Below are 16,906 nucleotides of genomic sequence, written 5' to 3'. Positions count from 1 at the left end.
GGTGTACCCAGAGGCTTCCTAGAGCCTTTATTGTATTACAAAACATTTCCTTATCACAGCTGAGAACCTTAGTGCTGCATTAAAAAGATGGGTAATTTTCTTAAGCCTCTTTTAAAAATATATATAAATAGGATTAGCTGGATAACATGTTCAGATGCAAGCACATTATTTGATTACTCAATAGTGGATCTAGGTTTCACCCAGGGCACTGCCAGTCTTCAGCTGGGGGGGCGCGAGGGGGAGAAGTGCTCATTGTTCGATCCTGTCAGTGCTGTCAAAAGTCATTACAGGGCTAATTGCCTTTGCTCCACCCTGATTTCTTATCATTTGGGATTGGGGATGTGGAGAAGGGTGTCCTTTTGGTTTTGTTTCTAAATTCAAAGAACCCAGCTTTCAAAAGCACTCAGCACCAAGCAAGGATGACCAGATTTTTCAGACGAGCTCGGTGTTCATTGAAGCAGTAAAAAACTGTAAAAAGGAATTGGCAGTGAGCAGCCCTAACCGTGGCTCTCACTGGGAGCTGCTGGGTGCTCAGCTCACACCTCATTTCTGAGTGCCCAGAGGAGGACTGTTGCATGACAGGCTCTTCAGGAACCTTGGCTCTGGGCACCTGTTAGGATTTTAAATCTGGGCCCACACAGAATGAAGGTGTAGAGTATTTCCCACTTCAAACGGATGTCAAGGGTGAGATTTAAAACTGTAAGAAAAGATTCACTAATTAGCAGGAATGTGCAGAGATCACTGATCTTACACAAAACAACCTTATGAACTTGAACTCTAAGATATGTCTAAATCACTCTTGTGCTTTTCAAAGTGGTGCCCTTTGTCATCTGTTATTGACTCTCCCCTGCTACCTCCAAAGAGTTGAAACAGGTTGGACTCTGTGGTAAGAGAAGACAATGATCATACAGAAATTAAGTGCTTTTATCCTACAGGTTTCCTACAAATTTGGGGCACAAGAGCCACACACACTCCCCATCCCTCCTGCCATACATTCATGTTTCTGTGAGGCCCATCAGTTTTGCGAGGCCCACCCTGCCAAAATGTGGGCAGCCAGCAGTGGTGCTCAGGTTAGTTCTGGAAGCAGAGCAAATACAGGGAGCTCTACCTTTGTGAGGGCACCAGGCTCACAGGACCAGGAGACAGAAAGCTTTGGAGATGCTTTGTTGAGAGGTCCATCACTGAAATAGTCTAAGACCCTTTGGATGTCCTTTCTGCTTTAAAGGTATTAATAAGAGCTGCTCTATGGACTGAATCCTGTGCCCATAACAGACACCAGCAGGGTTCAATCAGACCTACACCTAGTTCCACCCACATTTTTCTCTGTGCTGTGGGATGGAAACAGCTTAGACTGCTTAGGAAGTATTCCCCATCTGCCAGCCTCCCTGGCCACCGAGGCAGAGAAGACAGGGGAAAAGTGGAGGGCCTCTCCTTGGTTCAGGGATCGAGGCAGTGAGACAGGAGGACAGAAGGGGCCTCTCTGCTGGGAGACAGGTCTCTTGTCTTAGGGAGCTGGTAACTCCATACCAGTCACAAAACTCCCCGTTTCTTGAACACCATATTAGGAAGCTGCATTACCTGTCACAATGGTTGCATTTAAAGGGCTTTGCACCCGTGTGCTTTCTGTAATGCCTTGTGAGCTCATCACTCCGTGCAAAACGCCACTCGCACCCTTCCCACGAGCACTTGTAAGGCTTCTCACCTGCAGAGGGGAGGAGAGAACAGTCAGTGTGGCAGCAGGATTACTGAGTACTCATTTGCAAGCCCTCTGTTATCCCACCTTGCCTCTGACCCATTAGAGCAGGTTAGCCCATCACACAATTCATGGCCAGTGTGGGATGGAAACAACTTAGGGCTGATGATGTATTGTACTGAGGATAGTTCCAGTCCAAATTTTATCACTGCTAAAATTCTCGCACAATCTTATTTCCCGTTTCTAACAAAACCAGGCAATTACCCTTCAAAGAAACCCTGAGAATGTTCCCAAATGTCCATGCAGCTGTGTGGCTGAAGCTTGAGTCTCAAACAGCTTTTCAGTTTTCTCTATCCTTGCCAGATGAATTACTGTGGTACTTGAGTGACTGTATTAACATCTGAACATTCTGCAGATGTGCACCACTCCAGAGTGACAACCACTACTGCATTGCATGCTTTACCCTGAGTCTATTTACCTCCTGCATGTTCCCCCCAAGCATTCATGCCTGCTGCCCCCAAGGACTGCACCTTCTTTGGTCGCTTCTGACAACAAAAACTGTTCCTTGGTTCAAGAAATTATGTGTCAGGCAGCAACTGTGAGAGGATACATTTTTCCCTGTTTAAATCAGCTGGTCCTTCAGGCTTTTTGCACAACACCTTTATCAGATGTTTCTGCCTCAAAATATTGATGGTGCCACTGAAGGAAGTGGAACAGTGCAGTTGTAAGACAGGAGAGACTCTAGTCTGCTGGTAGGATTTGGACTCAATGATCCTTGTGGATCCCTACCAACTCAGGAACTCTATGATTCTGTGTTCACATCTACCTATCTTCTAACGCAAATCAGTCTCTGCGAATCAAAGTCTGCCATGGTGTAACATCTGTGGAGTCTTAACACCTTCTGATGAAGAATTCCAAGGTCTCATGACTCCCTTTTTCTTATTCAGTGCACATGCATTGGTGTGCATTCAAATTTAATATCTTCCCCCCCAGGACAAATGCTCCAGTGCATCTCCTCCTATATAAACTCCATGTCACTCTTCCCTATGCAATCAGGACCATATGGATGCATTAGGAGAGAGCCGAGATAAAATGCAAACAAGAAACACTTTCACTACCACGCTTCTAAGCTAGGAATTATAAACAGAGAAGGGATTATTACTTAATTATTTGTTCTTAAAATTGCTAAGAAAGCGATCTTAAAAAACCCACCATGGACCACACTGAGGCTGCAGTCTGTATGACCCCCTAGGCCAGTCACACGAAACAATCACTTGACCACAGCAGACAGTGCAGAGACACAGATTTCTATATTTAGTGTGTCTATTCAGCAAGAAAAGGAGTGAGATCTGATTATGGGAGACCAATGTATCTCATGGCGACAAATTGGAGAGGCCAAAAGAGCAAGAAAAGTGACAAGGGCAAGAGAAGTGCATCAAAGTACATGAAAAAACGCCATTCTCACTCATGAGTGAGTTTCTGTGGACTTCTTTTGCACAGGCAGCTCTGCTGCCCAGTCGTCATCCCCGCCAGAGAGAACAGCAGAGTGGGCTGAGACCTTAATTGCAATTGAGCCATTTTACTGGCCTCTGAGAAGCTTCTTTGGCTCAGTAGTTCAACTGGGGTGAAGCACTGAAAAGGGGGTAGCAGCTGGCAAGACTACACCAAAATATCCATTTGTCCCACAGTCTCTGAATGCAGAAAGGCCAGCCTGGATGTCTCTGTTGTGTGTCACAGTCCCCCATGGGAAAATGTCCAACAGGACAACGGACTGAGCCAACAATAACACTACCCCACTTAGAATGTGCCTGCCTGGTCATCTCTGCAGACTCGCTTCTTGTTCTTCTACTCTTTGAATAGGATTTCTTCAGGAAAATAAAAAGCGAGAAACTTCTTGTTAGTGAGCCAAGTGCTGGTGTCTTGTTTCTGGGCTGGCTACTCAACTGTAACTGAAACACTGTCACCAGTGCTGGCCCCAAACGCTAGAGCTGCAGTTGCAGCACTGCCCCCATTAGCCCTTGACACCCTACCTGGCATCCTGCATCTGCTCTCCTCAGAGAAGAGGGATTTCCCCAGCCCTGGTTCTTTGCCTGTGATGGTGCACTGGTTTTGCCTGAACAGTTCATGCATTATTTTTAAAAGCTGTCAGTAAATAAGCCTCAATGATAACTCAGCTTCCTTGGTTCTCTGACGCTCTCTAGTGCCTACATTAGAGTGGAGACAGCAAGGCAGACAAAGTGCCTTGCAGCACATTTGCTGCACATGCTGCAAAGCAAACGCAGAAGATGACTGCTCAGCCAAATCTGGCAGGTACAGCGAGTCTGAAGGATACAGTCACCTACAGAGCAGAAGGGTGAAGGAAAAACATCCCGGGCTTTCTGTGAAATTATTACGCTATTGGGACTGAGGTGGAGTTTGGCTTGTTAACATTTGTCAGGAGCTTTGAAAATGTACAGTGCTATACATAGGTTACGAGAGACAGAAATGCCAGGCACGATTACTGGTAAACCCACAGGATGCCACACATCTCTGTTACTTGCTGCAGGGGCTCCTCTCTCAAATGTTCCAGCTCTGGCCTTGCACAGCCCTGAGCTGAGTTTTGTTTTCAGATGCTTTTCCTCTGTAACCCAAGCCCTGTTCCGCAAAATGTCAGGCAGTACTTCTTTGTGCTCCTTACAGCCTGCTGGCATACTGTGCTCCAAGTGGCACAAGATAAATGCAAAGGAGCACAGTGACCTTTAAAGCCACATCAGACAGCTCCTTGACCCAGAGACCTCAAAGAGGTTAGATTTCCTGCCCTCCTGCAGCTACTCAAAAGCACGTGAGTGAAGGAAGAGAGAGACCTGCCTATCTCTGCACGTGAAGACTAAGAAAAAACTGCTCCTTTAATGGCTGCTTTCACTTTACACGATGATGAAACAGAAGTATATCTTGCCAAAGTGAACATATGTAGATGAGAATGAAGAAGGAGGGTCCTCCTGCCTCACTACTGGCAATAGCAGGGAGAAGAAATGGGAAAGATCCTTTCCATGTGCTAGGCTGTTGTCGCAGAGCATTAGTGAGAATAAAAGAATAGATGATGAATTCCCTTCTGCTGAAGGCAATGGCAAAACTCCCACTCAATTCTACAGGACCAGGATCTCACCCTTTTTAAGAAATTAATTATGAGCTTCAAAATCCACTGAAAAATAGCAATATCATAGAGCTGTGCCACACTGACTTTTTTCTAATTCCTCAAATTAATAACCACACTTAAAACTCATCTCTGCAAGCCACTCCCAGGAAGGAGCCTCTACTCCTTAAGTCACCTTTGTTCAACACAAAGATCTGTGCAGTCCTTAAACAACTACATAAATCCGCATTTATATAAATAGATTCAATGGAGGAGGCAATGGTCATCCAAAAAGAAGCTGATACCTGGGTATGCAGCTGTTAAATACTCGGCTCTTTCAGTTCAGAACATGCTCCACACCATGGGGCCGGTTCAGATTTCACACATCCACAAATGCACCTGGGAAGGGCAGGCAGCCAGCAATGCAGACATATGTTCAAGAAGTGAATTATGCAATTTTCCGAGATGAGCACTAGTGTTAAAACAATGAGCCATTTTCTCAGGGAAAATCTCGGACTGACCCATAACAGTGGCTATCAGCTTTCTCTAGTTTTTCTCCTGGGAGGTGGAGATGCTACCTAGAGATTTCAAGCTTCCTGACCACATTCTAGTTTAATGTGCATCAGAGAGCAGCACAGCGCAGTGAAAGTGAGCTGCAGAGTGAAGCAGTGGGTATGCAGGACCCAACACCCACACCATGTGCGTTTGAAAGGTGTTATTCCTGTCTAGCCACAGCCCGGTCCTGCGGCCTGTCCGTAGATGAAGCGTACCACGTGTGCATTTGCAGAGCACCGACTGGGATACACCATCCAAAACCACATCTATGCTTTGGCCACGTTGAACCAAAGCAATGAATGGGGGCAACCAAAGACTCATCTCAAAAGAGGTCACTTGATCATCAGGGAACACACACATAAGATGCATCCTGAGCTGCCTGATGAGGATCCCCGAGGAGCAGCCTGTGCATGCCTGCTAGAGCAGAGAGCAGTGAGTGCACTGAAACCTACTGGTCTAGAAGGACCGTAGCACCAAAAAAGCGAGTGGTACAGAAACACTATTAGCCCTTCAGTTATACTGTAGGGTCTCAGTCCATCATGACTGCATACTTCTGCAAAACAGCCTCCCTTCATTGTGGCTGTGTCCTGTGGTCCGTAGCATATTTAATCTTTTCATGTTGCTGGAGCACATTTTATGCCCTGAGACTGGGATGCTCCAGGAGTAGGCTCTCTATTCCACTTCTGTTTATGGCACCTCCCACAACCTAGTTCTTCTTCTAAAAGTACCCCTAAAGCACACTTCAGTACAGTCAGGCACTCCATCCAGGCAAAGACCTTTGAAAATTTATGGGAAACATGCAATAGTGAAGCTGGAATTATGAGTCATAACAAAAAATTCATCAGACTTTGGCAGCCCTGAAATCAGGTCACTATTCCTTTTGTGACTAAGATAAATGCAAGACTAAATATTAGGCATCTAGTTACAAAAATATAAAAATGATTGGTACAGCTTTCTCTTGAAAGCAAAAAATTTATCGTTTTTAAGTATGAAAAAGCCAAGCACACAATCCCATTTACACTACTGTGGTAAACACATGCTAGGTTTTCAGCAAAATATGACTGATAGAGCTGGGCTGGTCCTGTGAACACCACACTTGTCCTTGGGACTTCTCCCTCCATTTTCCAGCTTCAGGCAGTCTTGGTGAGCTTCATCTCATACAACTTTATATATTGAAATTGCCATCTATGGTTCTTTTTCAAGTTAATGGAGAGGCAAAGGCATGTGTGGACTCTGACATATCAGTCAGACTGGGATGGGAGGTGAATTTCTCTCCTTTGATGGTGCAGAGGGCTAGGAAAGCAGCTCAGCTGCAGGCACCTGTTATCTTTGCTCTCCAGGCATAAACCAGCGAACATCAGGTTTTCTCTCCGACATATACTTAGCTTGTAAACCCTGTACAAGCCTTTGCAATAAATATTTCCTCACAAAACAAAGCAATGGGGATGTTGTCTCTTCTCAACATCCAGAGACCCCCTGTCCTTGCCACCTACATCCCGCAGGCACTCTCTAGGTCCCGGGGATATTTCTTCTGTATAAGGAGCACAGCAGCATTTGCTACAGACATCTCACAGAGGCTGTTTCAACAGAGGCATTAGTTGAAACATTAGGTTACAGGATGGTACATAGGTACATAATCAAGATCAGCTGAGGACATGATCACAAAACTACAGCACACAATGAGAATATTATACTTCTTATATCTGCATTATTTATTGCCAGCCCCAAGGGTTAAAAAGTCACGAGTCTACTCTTCCATAGAAATAATGAGATTTTAAAGAAGAAAACAATACTATTTAGAGATCATTTGCCTTCTGCTTTCTAGATAACCTAGGGCCATGATTTTAAACTTCTCTTTGCAGCCCTGCAGGCTAGAAGATTTATTATGAAATACAGAGGAAGAAGTTTGCTCTCTATTCCCTGAATTTCAACAGCAGGGACTTTAAGAAGAAAACTCTCCAGATTTTGGGATCTGAATGATAAGATCACAGAGTTCCAGTGCCCTGGGGTGAAATCCTGGCTCCATCCAAGTCATTGGAAAAACATCCATTAAGGCTCGAGTTTCACCCTGTATCTTTACAGAATTAAAAGTAAACAAAGATACTATGATTATACATCCATATCTATTTCTTTATGCCTCCCCTGCACCCCACTTTAAATACCACACCACAAACATATGTTGATAACAGGCACTTAGTAAAACCACCAGGTAGCTTAAGCCTGGAGTCCTGCAGTGAACTTCAGAGGAGAATCACAGTCAAAATCCTTGCTGATACTTCTCTGTGCTAAAATTTGGTAGTGTCATGGGACTCCTTGTGTCAGTATGATGAATTTAGTAAAAGATGCTTAAAGAAACTGAGGGGAAAACCCCACATTCTGTCTGTATGCACATTTTGAAGGCCATTCAAATAAGACATTTGTTGCACTATGTTTGAAGAGCTCCTTAATATGATGTTACGTAGCTACACAAAGCTGGCATGCAAAAGCGTGTTTAAGAAAACAACAGAAAAAAATCAGCATATGTTCTAATCGACTGCAAATTGTTTACATATAGTTTCAGGATCCAAAAAAAAGTCATCTGAAAGAAACACAAATATTTCCTTCCTTTTTAAAATCTGTGATTTGAAGGCTATTTAAAATGAAACTAATTCTAAAAGTCTCAGTGTCTAAAAATATATATTGAAAGACAGCTTCAGCTACACCTGTTTCAAGACTGGTGTTCCCGAAGAACCAGACAAACTGCAAAATTATAACTGAAAAAAGGAATTAAACGCAAGATTTCTTGCCTGGGTTTTTCCTACAAGGAAGCTCTAGGGCCTGAGCTGTGCGAAGAAATGTGTGAAGAATCAAGTAGTGCCACGGGCTTTGTTAATAGAGCGTTTTGATAACTTTCCTTGCCACCCTTCCTGAGAAATCCTTTTGGGACCTGCTGTTCCTGGGCTGGTGAGTGGGACCATGCCACTGCAGCAAGCATCGGTGTCACTGCGAGATGACCCAAGGCACCCTTCGGAGGCCCGTGCCCATGGCGATGTTGCCAGTGCAGGCACAAGTCACTCAGAAACGCCAGAAGCTGGTGTGGTTTCAGGAGAAGCAGCCCCCCAGATTGCCTCACAGAGAAATGCCAGGCAGGCATTCCTATTTGCCTTGCAGTTTATTACAAAAGTCTGCCTCAGCACAACGGGATGCCTAATGTGGAACATCACATTAACAATATTTTATATTTATGTAGCACTCTTCATCTCTAAGGGTCCCTGAGAGCTTTACAAGCTACATACATGGCATACCAATGAAGCCAAGCCATAATTCTTCTAATTAGCTGAACATCAGCACACAGCACATGGCACAACAGAAAATGTTACTGGTCACTCCTCTCTTCCTGTGTAAAGAGCTACATGTTATTTAATAGAAACATGTCGCAGAAGGACTCCTGAAAAATGAAATATAACCAGATAGGTCTCCTTAACACCAGTGCCTGTCCTCCCTCATTACAGACATACTCTTTGTCAAATATGAGACACAGAAGAGGAGTTGCCACAGACCTGCTGCTTGTTAAATATTTCAACTTCCACACCAGATTCAGCACGTTACCATCACATGGCTCAGGCAGCTGCTCTGAGAAAAGCCAGTGAGCAGCTGCAGTTCAGCGCATAACAACATCACTCTCTTTTTAAGATTAATAAGTTCATTTCTTTAGCAAAAAGGAAGAGCAGGCTATTTAATACATACATCCTCTGGAGATCAATGCTAACATCTAAGCGTATGTGCGTGCAACCCATCAACCAGTAAAACTAATTACAAAAATCAATTTCAGATACTTTTCTGAGCCTTTCATTCCTCAATATACTCCTAATTGATTTTTGTTGAAGAATAGGAAGCCTAATTATTATTTTTATTATAAAAAGAAATGCTGGGGGGAGTGGGGGTGCAATGGTCAGTGCTTAACTGGCTTACCAATGTTTTCTACTCGAAAAAAGAGAAAAAATAAAAATAATTTAGAAAGGCATTTTATTCACAGTTTTGCCACCTGCTAGAAAGATGGAAAAGCCTTTGAAAGGGTGACAAAGCACAAGAGAAAAGCTGGCACAAGACAGTATGGGGCAGAAGAGGAATGTGACTGGATTGTGAAACACACAATGTGAGAAGGTTGTACCTATTTTTAGATGGGCAGAGATGATCAAGTGTAAAAGCAGTACATTTCCATGAATGATGTACAGCTCCTTTGATCCTAAAAGGTCAGCAGTGCCCTTACAGAGAGATGGTTCTGATCATATCTATATTAGAGATGGGGGGAAAGAGGTTAAGAAGCAAATCCAATGTCCAATCAGTCTTTCTACAAATTTCAAAGCTTCAGATTAGTCCCTAAGGGCCTTGCCAAAGCTTGTCTACTGAGCCAGCAGCAGTCTTTAGCATGTAGCCATTCAGGACACAAAAAGAAATGAATTTTTGCAGCATTATGTCTTACACACACATAAGCACCTAGCACACATCCACAAAGCCCACTTGCCTAGTTGAAAAGCAGAGAAAAGCAAAGTGTGTAGTAACGTCCAAAGAAATGGAAATATTCCATTTTCTTCTCAACTTAAGAGGATTCATTTAACAAGTGCCCATTGACATCCATGCTGAGCCCTAAAGGTGGGGAGGAATGTCATGCTTTATCTCCCTGGGTCTATGCAAGACTCCCATTGACAGTGATAAAGCCTTCAAAATTTGATCCCCATTCAAACCCCTTCTCTGCAGCTCTTCTCTGGAGGAAGCTCCTGGATGGTGGGGAGCAGATGCTGGCGCCAGCCCAAGCATACAACCCACACTTCTACCCCATTAATTGCCTGCACATCCTCCCCCAGCCGGGCCCTAGGGACAGCAGCAGAGCGACAGGCCCAGGCGGGCACCCGGCAGCAACACCAGCAGCAAAACTACCCAATTAAGGTTCCAGAATGAGTGGGGGTCGGGGGAGGAAAATGAGAAAAGAAAAACCCCAAAAAAAAAAAAAAGGAAAAAGAAAAAGAAAAGGAAAAAAAGAAAAGCAAAAAAGAAAAAGAAAAAAAAAGGATGGAGTTGCTTGGCAACAGGAGGGCAGAAGCAGCTGTGCAGCAGGTCAGGCTGGTACCCAGGCGGGCTGGCCCATTAGCACCCTGCATCTCATGCATTTTGTGCCGGGGTCTCCTAGTAACAGCCTGTGCACGCCAGGCTGTTGCACACCTCCCCTCCTCTCCTCCTGTTTCTCCCCATCATGCGAGGCATCACTGTTTGCCCTAATTACACGTTCTCTGCTGCTTCAAGCTGCCATTACTTCGGTCCCCAGAGAAGCAGCAAGAACTTTAAAAAAAATGTCCTCTAATAAGGGCTTCCAGTTTCAGATTCTGTGGAGCTCTGTGAGCTCAAAGACGCAAGGTAGCAGCGGCAGAAGGAACACATGAAAAAGGAAAAAGATTCAGCAGTTCAGTGGGTCAGATTTTTCCAGGACCCTGAGACATGTTTTTCCCCTTTGTTTTTTGTAAGGTATCTCAGAGGGTGGACAATGAGACAGCCCTTCAAGGAACATGGCGCAAATTTACATCATCTGGAGCAGTGTATTGAAGACACTCGCATTTTAGGTCAATAGTTTCTGAGAAATTCCAGACTATATATAAAGGCAAATAGGCCAGGAAGAATATGAGACGTACAGGGCCTAGAACTGATGAAAAAAATAAAGAGGAACAGACTCCCCCTTTACAGATACTAACAGTTTAAATGATTTGCTCCATATTTTTGCTAAAGAATGTGGGGTTTGCTTATTCAAACTAACTATTGCAGTGTTGATGTTTTTAAGCATTTACCATCTTCTCCCTTTTGCCACTAAAAAATCAGAGAAAGATGACCAAAAAACTGACGCAGACTGGCAGAGACAGCACAGGAATAAAACACAAGAGGAAAAGAACATAAATTCCTTTCTCTTTCCCAGTTTTGTCAACAACAAAAATGGAAAAGGAACCAGGATTTCAATCATTCAGATATTGGATTTGATTTGGGGGTGGATGCAAAAGGGAAATAACATGTTTGAGCTTGAAGAATACACTAACAAGTTCTCCTTGTGAGGCCGCCCTGGTGTCAAGGCAGAGCTACCTACATGGTGGTAGGCATGTGATGTCTGAAGGAAATCCCATCCTTCCTGGTGCTTTCTCCCTGTTCTTGGGCCGAGGTGGCAGGCTGTACCTGGCAGCTCAGGAGCTCCTTGCTGCTTCACACTGAACAGGGTTCAGTAAAAAAGTCTTGGCAACGCTGCTGGGCAACCCTTGGTGAACGAAGCAGACTAGTCTCAAGAGCACAAGGCAGTCAGTAAAGATAATTAATTTTACCGGTTAGGAAGGCACAAATGATTATTTATCCTTAGCTCTAAGGTTGGAACCTGCCCAGGTCACTCATGCTGCCAGGTGAATGTAACTGAAGGAGAACACAAATGTATTATGACATTCCATTGCTGGGTGACTCTGCATCGCCAGGGAGAAAATTTAAAAAATAAATAGGTTTTCTGTATGAAACATATTTGCTAACGCACATTCATAGCCAAACAAAGCCCAGGAAAAGAATCACCTTTGGGATTTATGGGTTTTGCAAAGCATTAATGATAAAATTTTATCACATCACTCATATGGGAGTTTACAACAGATCATAGCTTAATCCATTCAAGTTAATTTTTACCCAGATATTCACAGATAGAAATCTTCTACTCAAAGACTGTTTTCCACTACATAGGCCAAGTTTTTAGCTAAACTTGTAACACTGCGGATAGCTCTTTTCGCCCTGCCTCTCCCCAACACACATACCACATTCTCCTACAAAACAAATATTTTTCCTCCAGTATCTAAAATAACAAACAACCACCACACTGGAAAAAACACCAAATGTGGAAAATTTCACTCTGAGGAAGGAAAGGTTTTGCAAAGATACAGGTGGCCAACAAGACTGTGTACAAATTAAAGTTTATAATAACTAATCTATTAAGATCTCTCTGTGTGTGGTGAGTCCAGCAGTACAGAAGGAAGGAATAAATCCCCGCTAAGTCTCTGAACGTGCACTGCCATACAGTAAGTACATCTTTTATTTCAGAATTCAGCTGGGCATCAGCTTTTATCTTGAAGCTCACGCTTGTCATGATTAGCTTAGTCAGTATACCTGCAAATGTTTTTTCAGCATTCAGTTTTTGTAGCCCCAGTTTTCAGCCCTGAGTTTTGAAGGCCAGACATCTTCAGGAACAAATCTGCCCAACACAACATCTGGACACCTATCTGCAAATGGGGACTGCCAGGATTGCAAATTGGCCTGCAGTGTTTTAAAGGCTTTGATTCTTACCAAGCCTTCTTCTCATGTATAGAGCTGACCAATGGGAAGATTTTGGTTCTGCAGTTATTGTCCTGAAACAGGTTCTTTCACCCCATGTGCAAGAAGTTGATCCACACACAGTTGAGGTATTTATTTACAGTTCTATACAGAAAGGGGTGCTGGGTGACAAATCCACAAAGCTAGGTGTAGATTACCTACTGCTTTAGTGAGAATCTGAATCACCACACATATTAGGAAGGGGGTAAGCCCCTTTGAAATTTTATATGGCAGACAGTATCCAATTGATATAATGTTGATGAAAGGTGATCAAATGTGAAAAGTAATGGTATGTTAAGAAATTATCTGTTATCTCTCTCAGGTCAGTTTGTCCAAGCCTCTGCTCAGGTAGGGTTAAGATTTTTGTCAAAATGCTTGAATTTCTGGATTTCCTCTTAACACGTGTTGCCACTTTGCCCTCAAGAGAATTTTGCACAGAAACGTGTCATGGCTGCCCAGCTGGGACACAGCACTGAATGCAGTTGGGACGGAGTCCAGGCACAGCTCCCACCACAAATCATGTGGGATAGTCCCGCTTTGCTGCTGGGCTCAGTGTCTGCCCACAGGCACAGCAGTGGGAGAAGCAGGCTTCAAAATCCACCTGCCCACGTCCTCCCAGCTCAGCTTCAGTCTTCATTGCCTGCCGGCCAGGCAGAGAACACCTTTGTGACACCACAGAGCCTTGTGTGACAGCAGCACATGATGTCACAGTGGCAATAGCGCAAACACATACAAGTAGGTCCTCCCAGCTCTGCCTCAGCCTTCACTGCCTGCCAGATGAGTGGAAAATGCCTTTGTGACACCATAGAGCCTTGTGTGACAGCAGCCCACGACGTCACATTGCCAACATGTGCAAGCACCTATGGACTGGGAAACCACTCAGTTCAAGTGGTCACTGCCTGAACTCTGATCAAGGTGACAGGTCAAGACAGCTGCATGTCAAGATTTTATCCTTGGGAGAGACCACGATGAGGCTCATCCTGGTGGTCTTCCTGACCATGGTGCTCTACAGGCTATCTCTGTCACCCGCTGTCATCAAGTGCATGGCTGAAGAATGGATCGGCAGCATCGACCCTTGCAATTCCCAGGACTGGGTTAGGGTCAGGATGGACACCGTTCCCAAGGGCCCAAAGAAACCACCTATTGTCACCAAGACCATGTCTGCTGAATGCTCCAGCACCATTGCCCTTTGTAGTCCCCAGGACTGGGTCAGGGTCAGGACAGATATCGCTCCTGAGGGACTGAAGCAATCACCCGTTGTCCCAGAGAGTGCAGCCTCTGACCTGCTCTACCCTCTGTGCCAGATTTGGGACTACCTTGCCCGCTGACATGGCCAGGATGCTCTGTACGGCCCAGCAATCTGTAGGGCTGCTCAGCATGGCTTGTATTGCCTTCTGCATCCGGAGAAATGTGAAGAAACCTCAGGGACAGGGAAGGGGATGGATGTCCTCATCTTCAGTAGGGACTGAAGATGCTGGGAAAAGAGTACCTCCAGGTGGTCCAAACTGTTCTACAGGATGGAGGCCGAAATCGGCCTGCTCCTCAGGGCCATGAGGCTTTTCTACCACCTTCACCTCAAAGAGCTCTGCTGAACCTACGAACCAAGGACACTTGACAAAACAAACAAGGCCAGATTATGAGGAAAAAACAATCTCAACTCATCAAACTAGGGAAAGTGTAATTCCAGCAAGGAGAGATCACGACCATCAACTCACAGCGCATCGATTCAAGAAACCCATCGACTCAAAAAAGACTGAGCATGCAGACTAATTAGCAAAAGAAGCAAATAATTTAACCAACAGAATATTAATTAATGAACTATAACTTTTAGCCAAGGAATATTAATGCCTTTGTTTCTGTTGAATGTTGTGTGGGGGTGGCTAGACCGATGGAGAAAGACCAATTGGCAGAGTAGAGGTAACCCCATCTGGGCTGCTTAATTGTGGCAAGACATCACTGCCTGGGCAGAGAAGTTGACTGTGAAAGTTCATCACGTACATGCACATGTACCCAAGAGTCGGGCTACTGAAAAACATTGCAACAACAGACAAGTGGATCGGGCTGCCAAGATTAAAGTGTCTCAACTGGATCTGGACTGGCAAAATAAGGGTGAATTATTTCTGGCTTAGTAGGCCCAAGACACTTAAGGTCATCAGGGAAGAGATAAGAAATACTGATGGGCTCGTGATCAAGGGGTGGACTTATCCATGGACACTGTCTCCCTGGTTATCCGTAACTGTGAAACATGTGCTGCGATCAAGCAGGCCAAGTGGATAAAGCCCCTGTGGTATGGGGGTTGGTGGTTGAAATATAAATATGGGGAGGCCTAGCAGACTGAATACATCACTCTCCTGCAAACCTGCCAAGGCAAGCACTACATGCTGACAATGGTGGAAACAACCACTGGATGGCTGGAGACATATCCTGTGACTCACACCACTGCCCAGAACACCATCTTGGCCCTTGAAAAGCAGGTGCTGTGGCAACACGGCACCCTAGAAAGAAATGAAGTAGGACAATAGGACTCATTTCAAAACCAGCCTCATAGACACCTGGGCCAGAGAGCACAGTATCATACTCCCTATCATGCATCAGCAGCTGCTGGGAAAATTGAACAGTACAATGGACTGTTAAAAACCACATTGAAAGGCTTTATCAATTGAGCAGGCCCTGCCCAGTTAAAGCCTCCACGCACCACAGATGGGGATAAAGTCCCCATGGTGCATATGAGGAATAAATTATTAGGGAAGACAATTTGGCTTAGTCCTGCCTCAAGCAAACCTACCTGTGGGATTGTTTTTGCTCAAGGACCTGGGTGCACTTGGTGGGTAATGCAGAGGGATGGGGAAACGCAATGTGTACCTCGAGGGGATTTGATTTTTGGATGATAACAGTCTGTAATGTTGAACTGTATGATATTGGTTGCTGAATGCCACTGCCACTGTATGCCATTACTACCATGGACAATGAGTATGGACTGATCCAGATACACCAGTCGTGAGCTCCCGATGCAGCTTGCAACCACCCAACTACACACCAGCCCTCTGTGCACATAAGTGGAAATAAATCAAATACCTCAACTTTGTCAATGTACTGGCTTCTTGCACACCAGGTGAAAGAAACTGTTTCAAGACAACACAGGGACACAAAGATTTTGGTCACTCTCAGAGACCTGTGGATAAAGCAGGTCCCATGCAGTAGTTTGTCACCCGCTTTCTGAAATGGCTGCATTATTCTTTGAAACTGCCCTCATTTGACATCCTTGTCTCTCCTTCATTTTGATCTAGTGCACATTACCATTCACTGCTTGCCATGTGGTATTCAATTGACTTTTGAGAATGGTGTAGGACAGAAGTTTTCTGAAGACACAAATACACTTTCTCCAAAACTGCAGCAAAAGAGAGACAGAAATTTTTATTCATGAAATCCACTCTGCATTCTTTGCATCAGAAGTTTCCCCTTGGCTATCTTTAAGTACACTTTTTCAGCCATGCTAATGCAGGCCTGGCTGGTCTCCCTACTTGCAGCTGGTCTGTGCTATACACTGGGCACCAGCTATGCCATGGTACCCACGGTTTTATTTGGGACCCCACCACCCTTGGCAAAAGTGTGGGCGCCTTAGCTATATTTAAGTTAGCTTCCATGAAGCCTTGTAGTTCATCTGCTCCTGCTTGCAAGTTGCTGCTGCTGGTATGTAGGGCTCAGGAGTGGATGGATGAGCATAGAGAAAACACTAAATTACAAGCTAGAGAAGGCTCCTCTCCACTTTACCAAGGCAGACTGCCATAACATTTGGTGCACCTGCACTTTCTCTCCTGTAGCTGCTGAACAGATAGCAAACATCCCTTTCTAGGTCTACCTTGAGGCAGAAATCTTCTCACACGGTAAGCAAACAAACAAATAATACCTATTTACATTTTCAAACCCAAACAATAAGACTGTATTGTGCTATTGGTTTGGCAAAAGATGGAGCAGAAACGCGGGGCTGAGAACTCAGGTATTGACAATCAAGCAGTGGATGAACACCACTGGTGTCTTAAATGGCAAGGGCTGCTTTTGGCAGGGGCCATCCTCCTACCGCCTGAGAGGTTGTCAAAGATTGTTTCCTAAGCCTAAGCTCCTGCTGCATTGAAATGAGGCTCTGACCTTCCACAGTGAAATCACAACACTCCCTTCCAAACTTGCCAAAC

General features: G+C 44.7%; 1 protein-coding gene across 3 annotated transcripts in view; it reads right to left on the bottom strand.

Moving 5' to 3' along the window:
- Positions 1 to 16,906, bottom strand: part of KLF7 (Kruppel like factor 7) — a 61,625-nt gene that overhangs the window by 7,909 nt on the left and 36,810 nt on the right. For 2 of the 3 annotated variants that reach the window (XR_003526624.1, XM_027637193.1), the window contains exon 4: positions 1,579 to 1,702. The exons of the other annotated variant lie outside the window; for it this stretch is intronic. Coding sequence is in view for 1 of the 2 variants with exons in the window: in XM_027637193.1 (XP_027492994.1) it covers positions 1,579 to 1,702 (124 nt within the window). In the remaining variant the exon portion in view is untranslated. The remainder of the gene's footprint in view (positions 1 to 1,578; positions 1,703 to 16,906) is intronic. 3 annotated transcript variants of the gene reach the window in all.

This window comes from Corapipo altera, unplaced genomic scaffold (assembly GCF_003945725.1).
Source record: "Corapipo altera isolate COAL_440 unplaced genomic scaffold, ASM394572v1 45, whole genome shotgun sequence".
NCBI lineage: Eukaryota > Metazoa > Chordata > Aves > Passeriformes > Pipridae > Corapipo > Corapipo altera.
The sequence above is the reverse complement of the archived record's forward strand: the minus strand, read 5'-3'. Positions and strand labels throughout refer to the sequence as shown.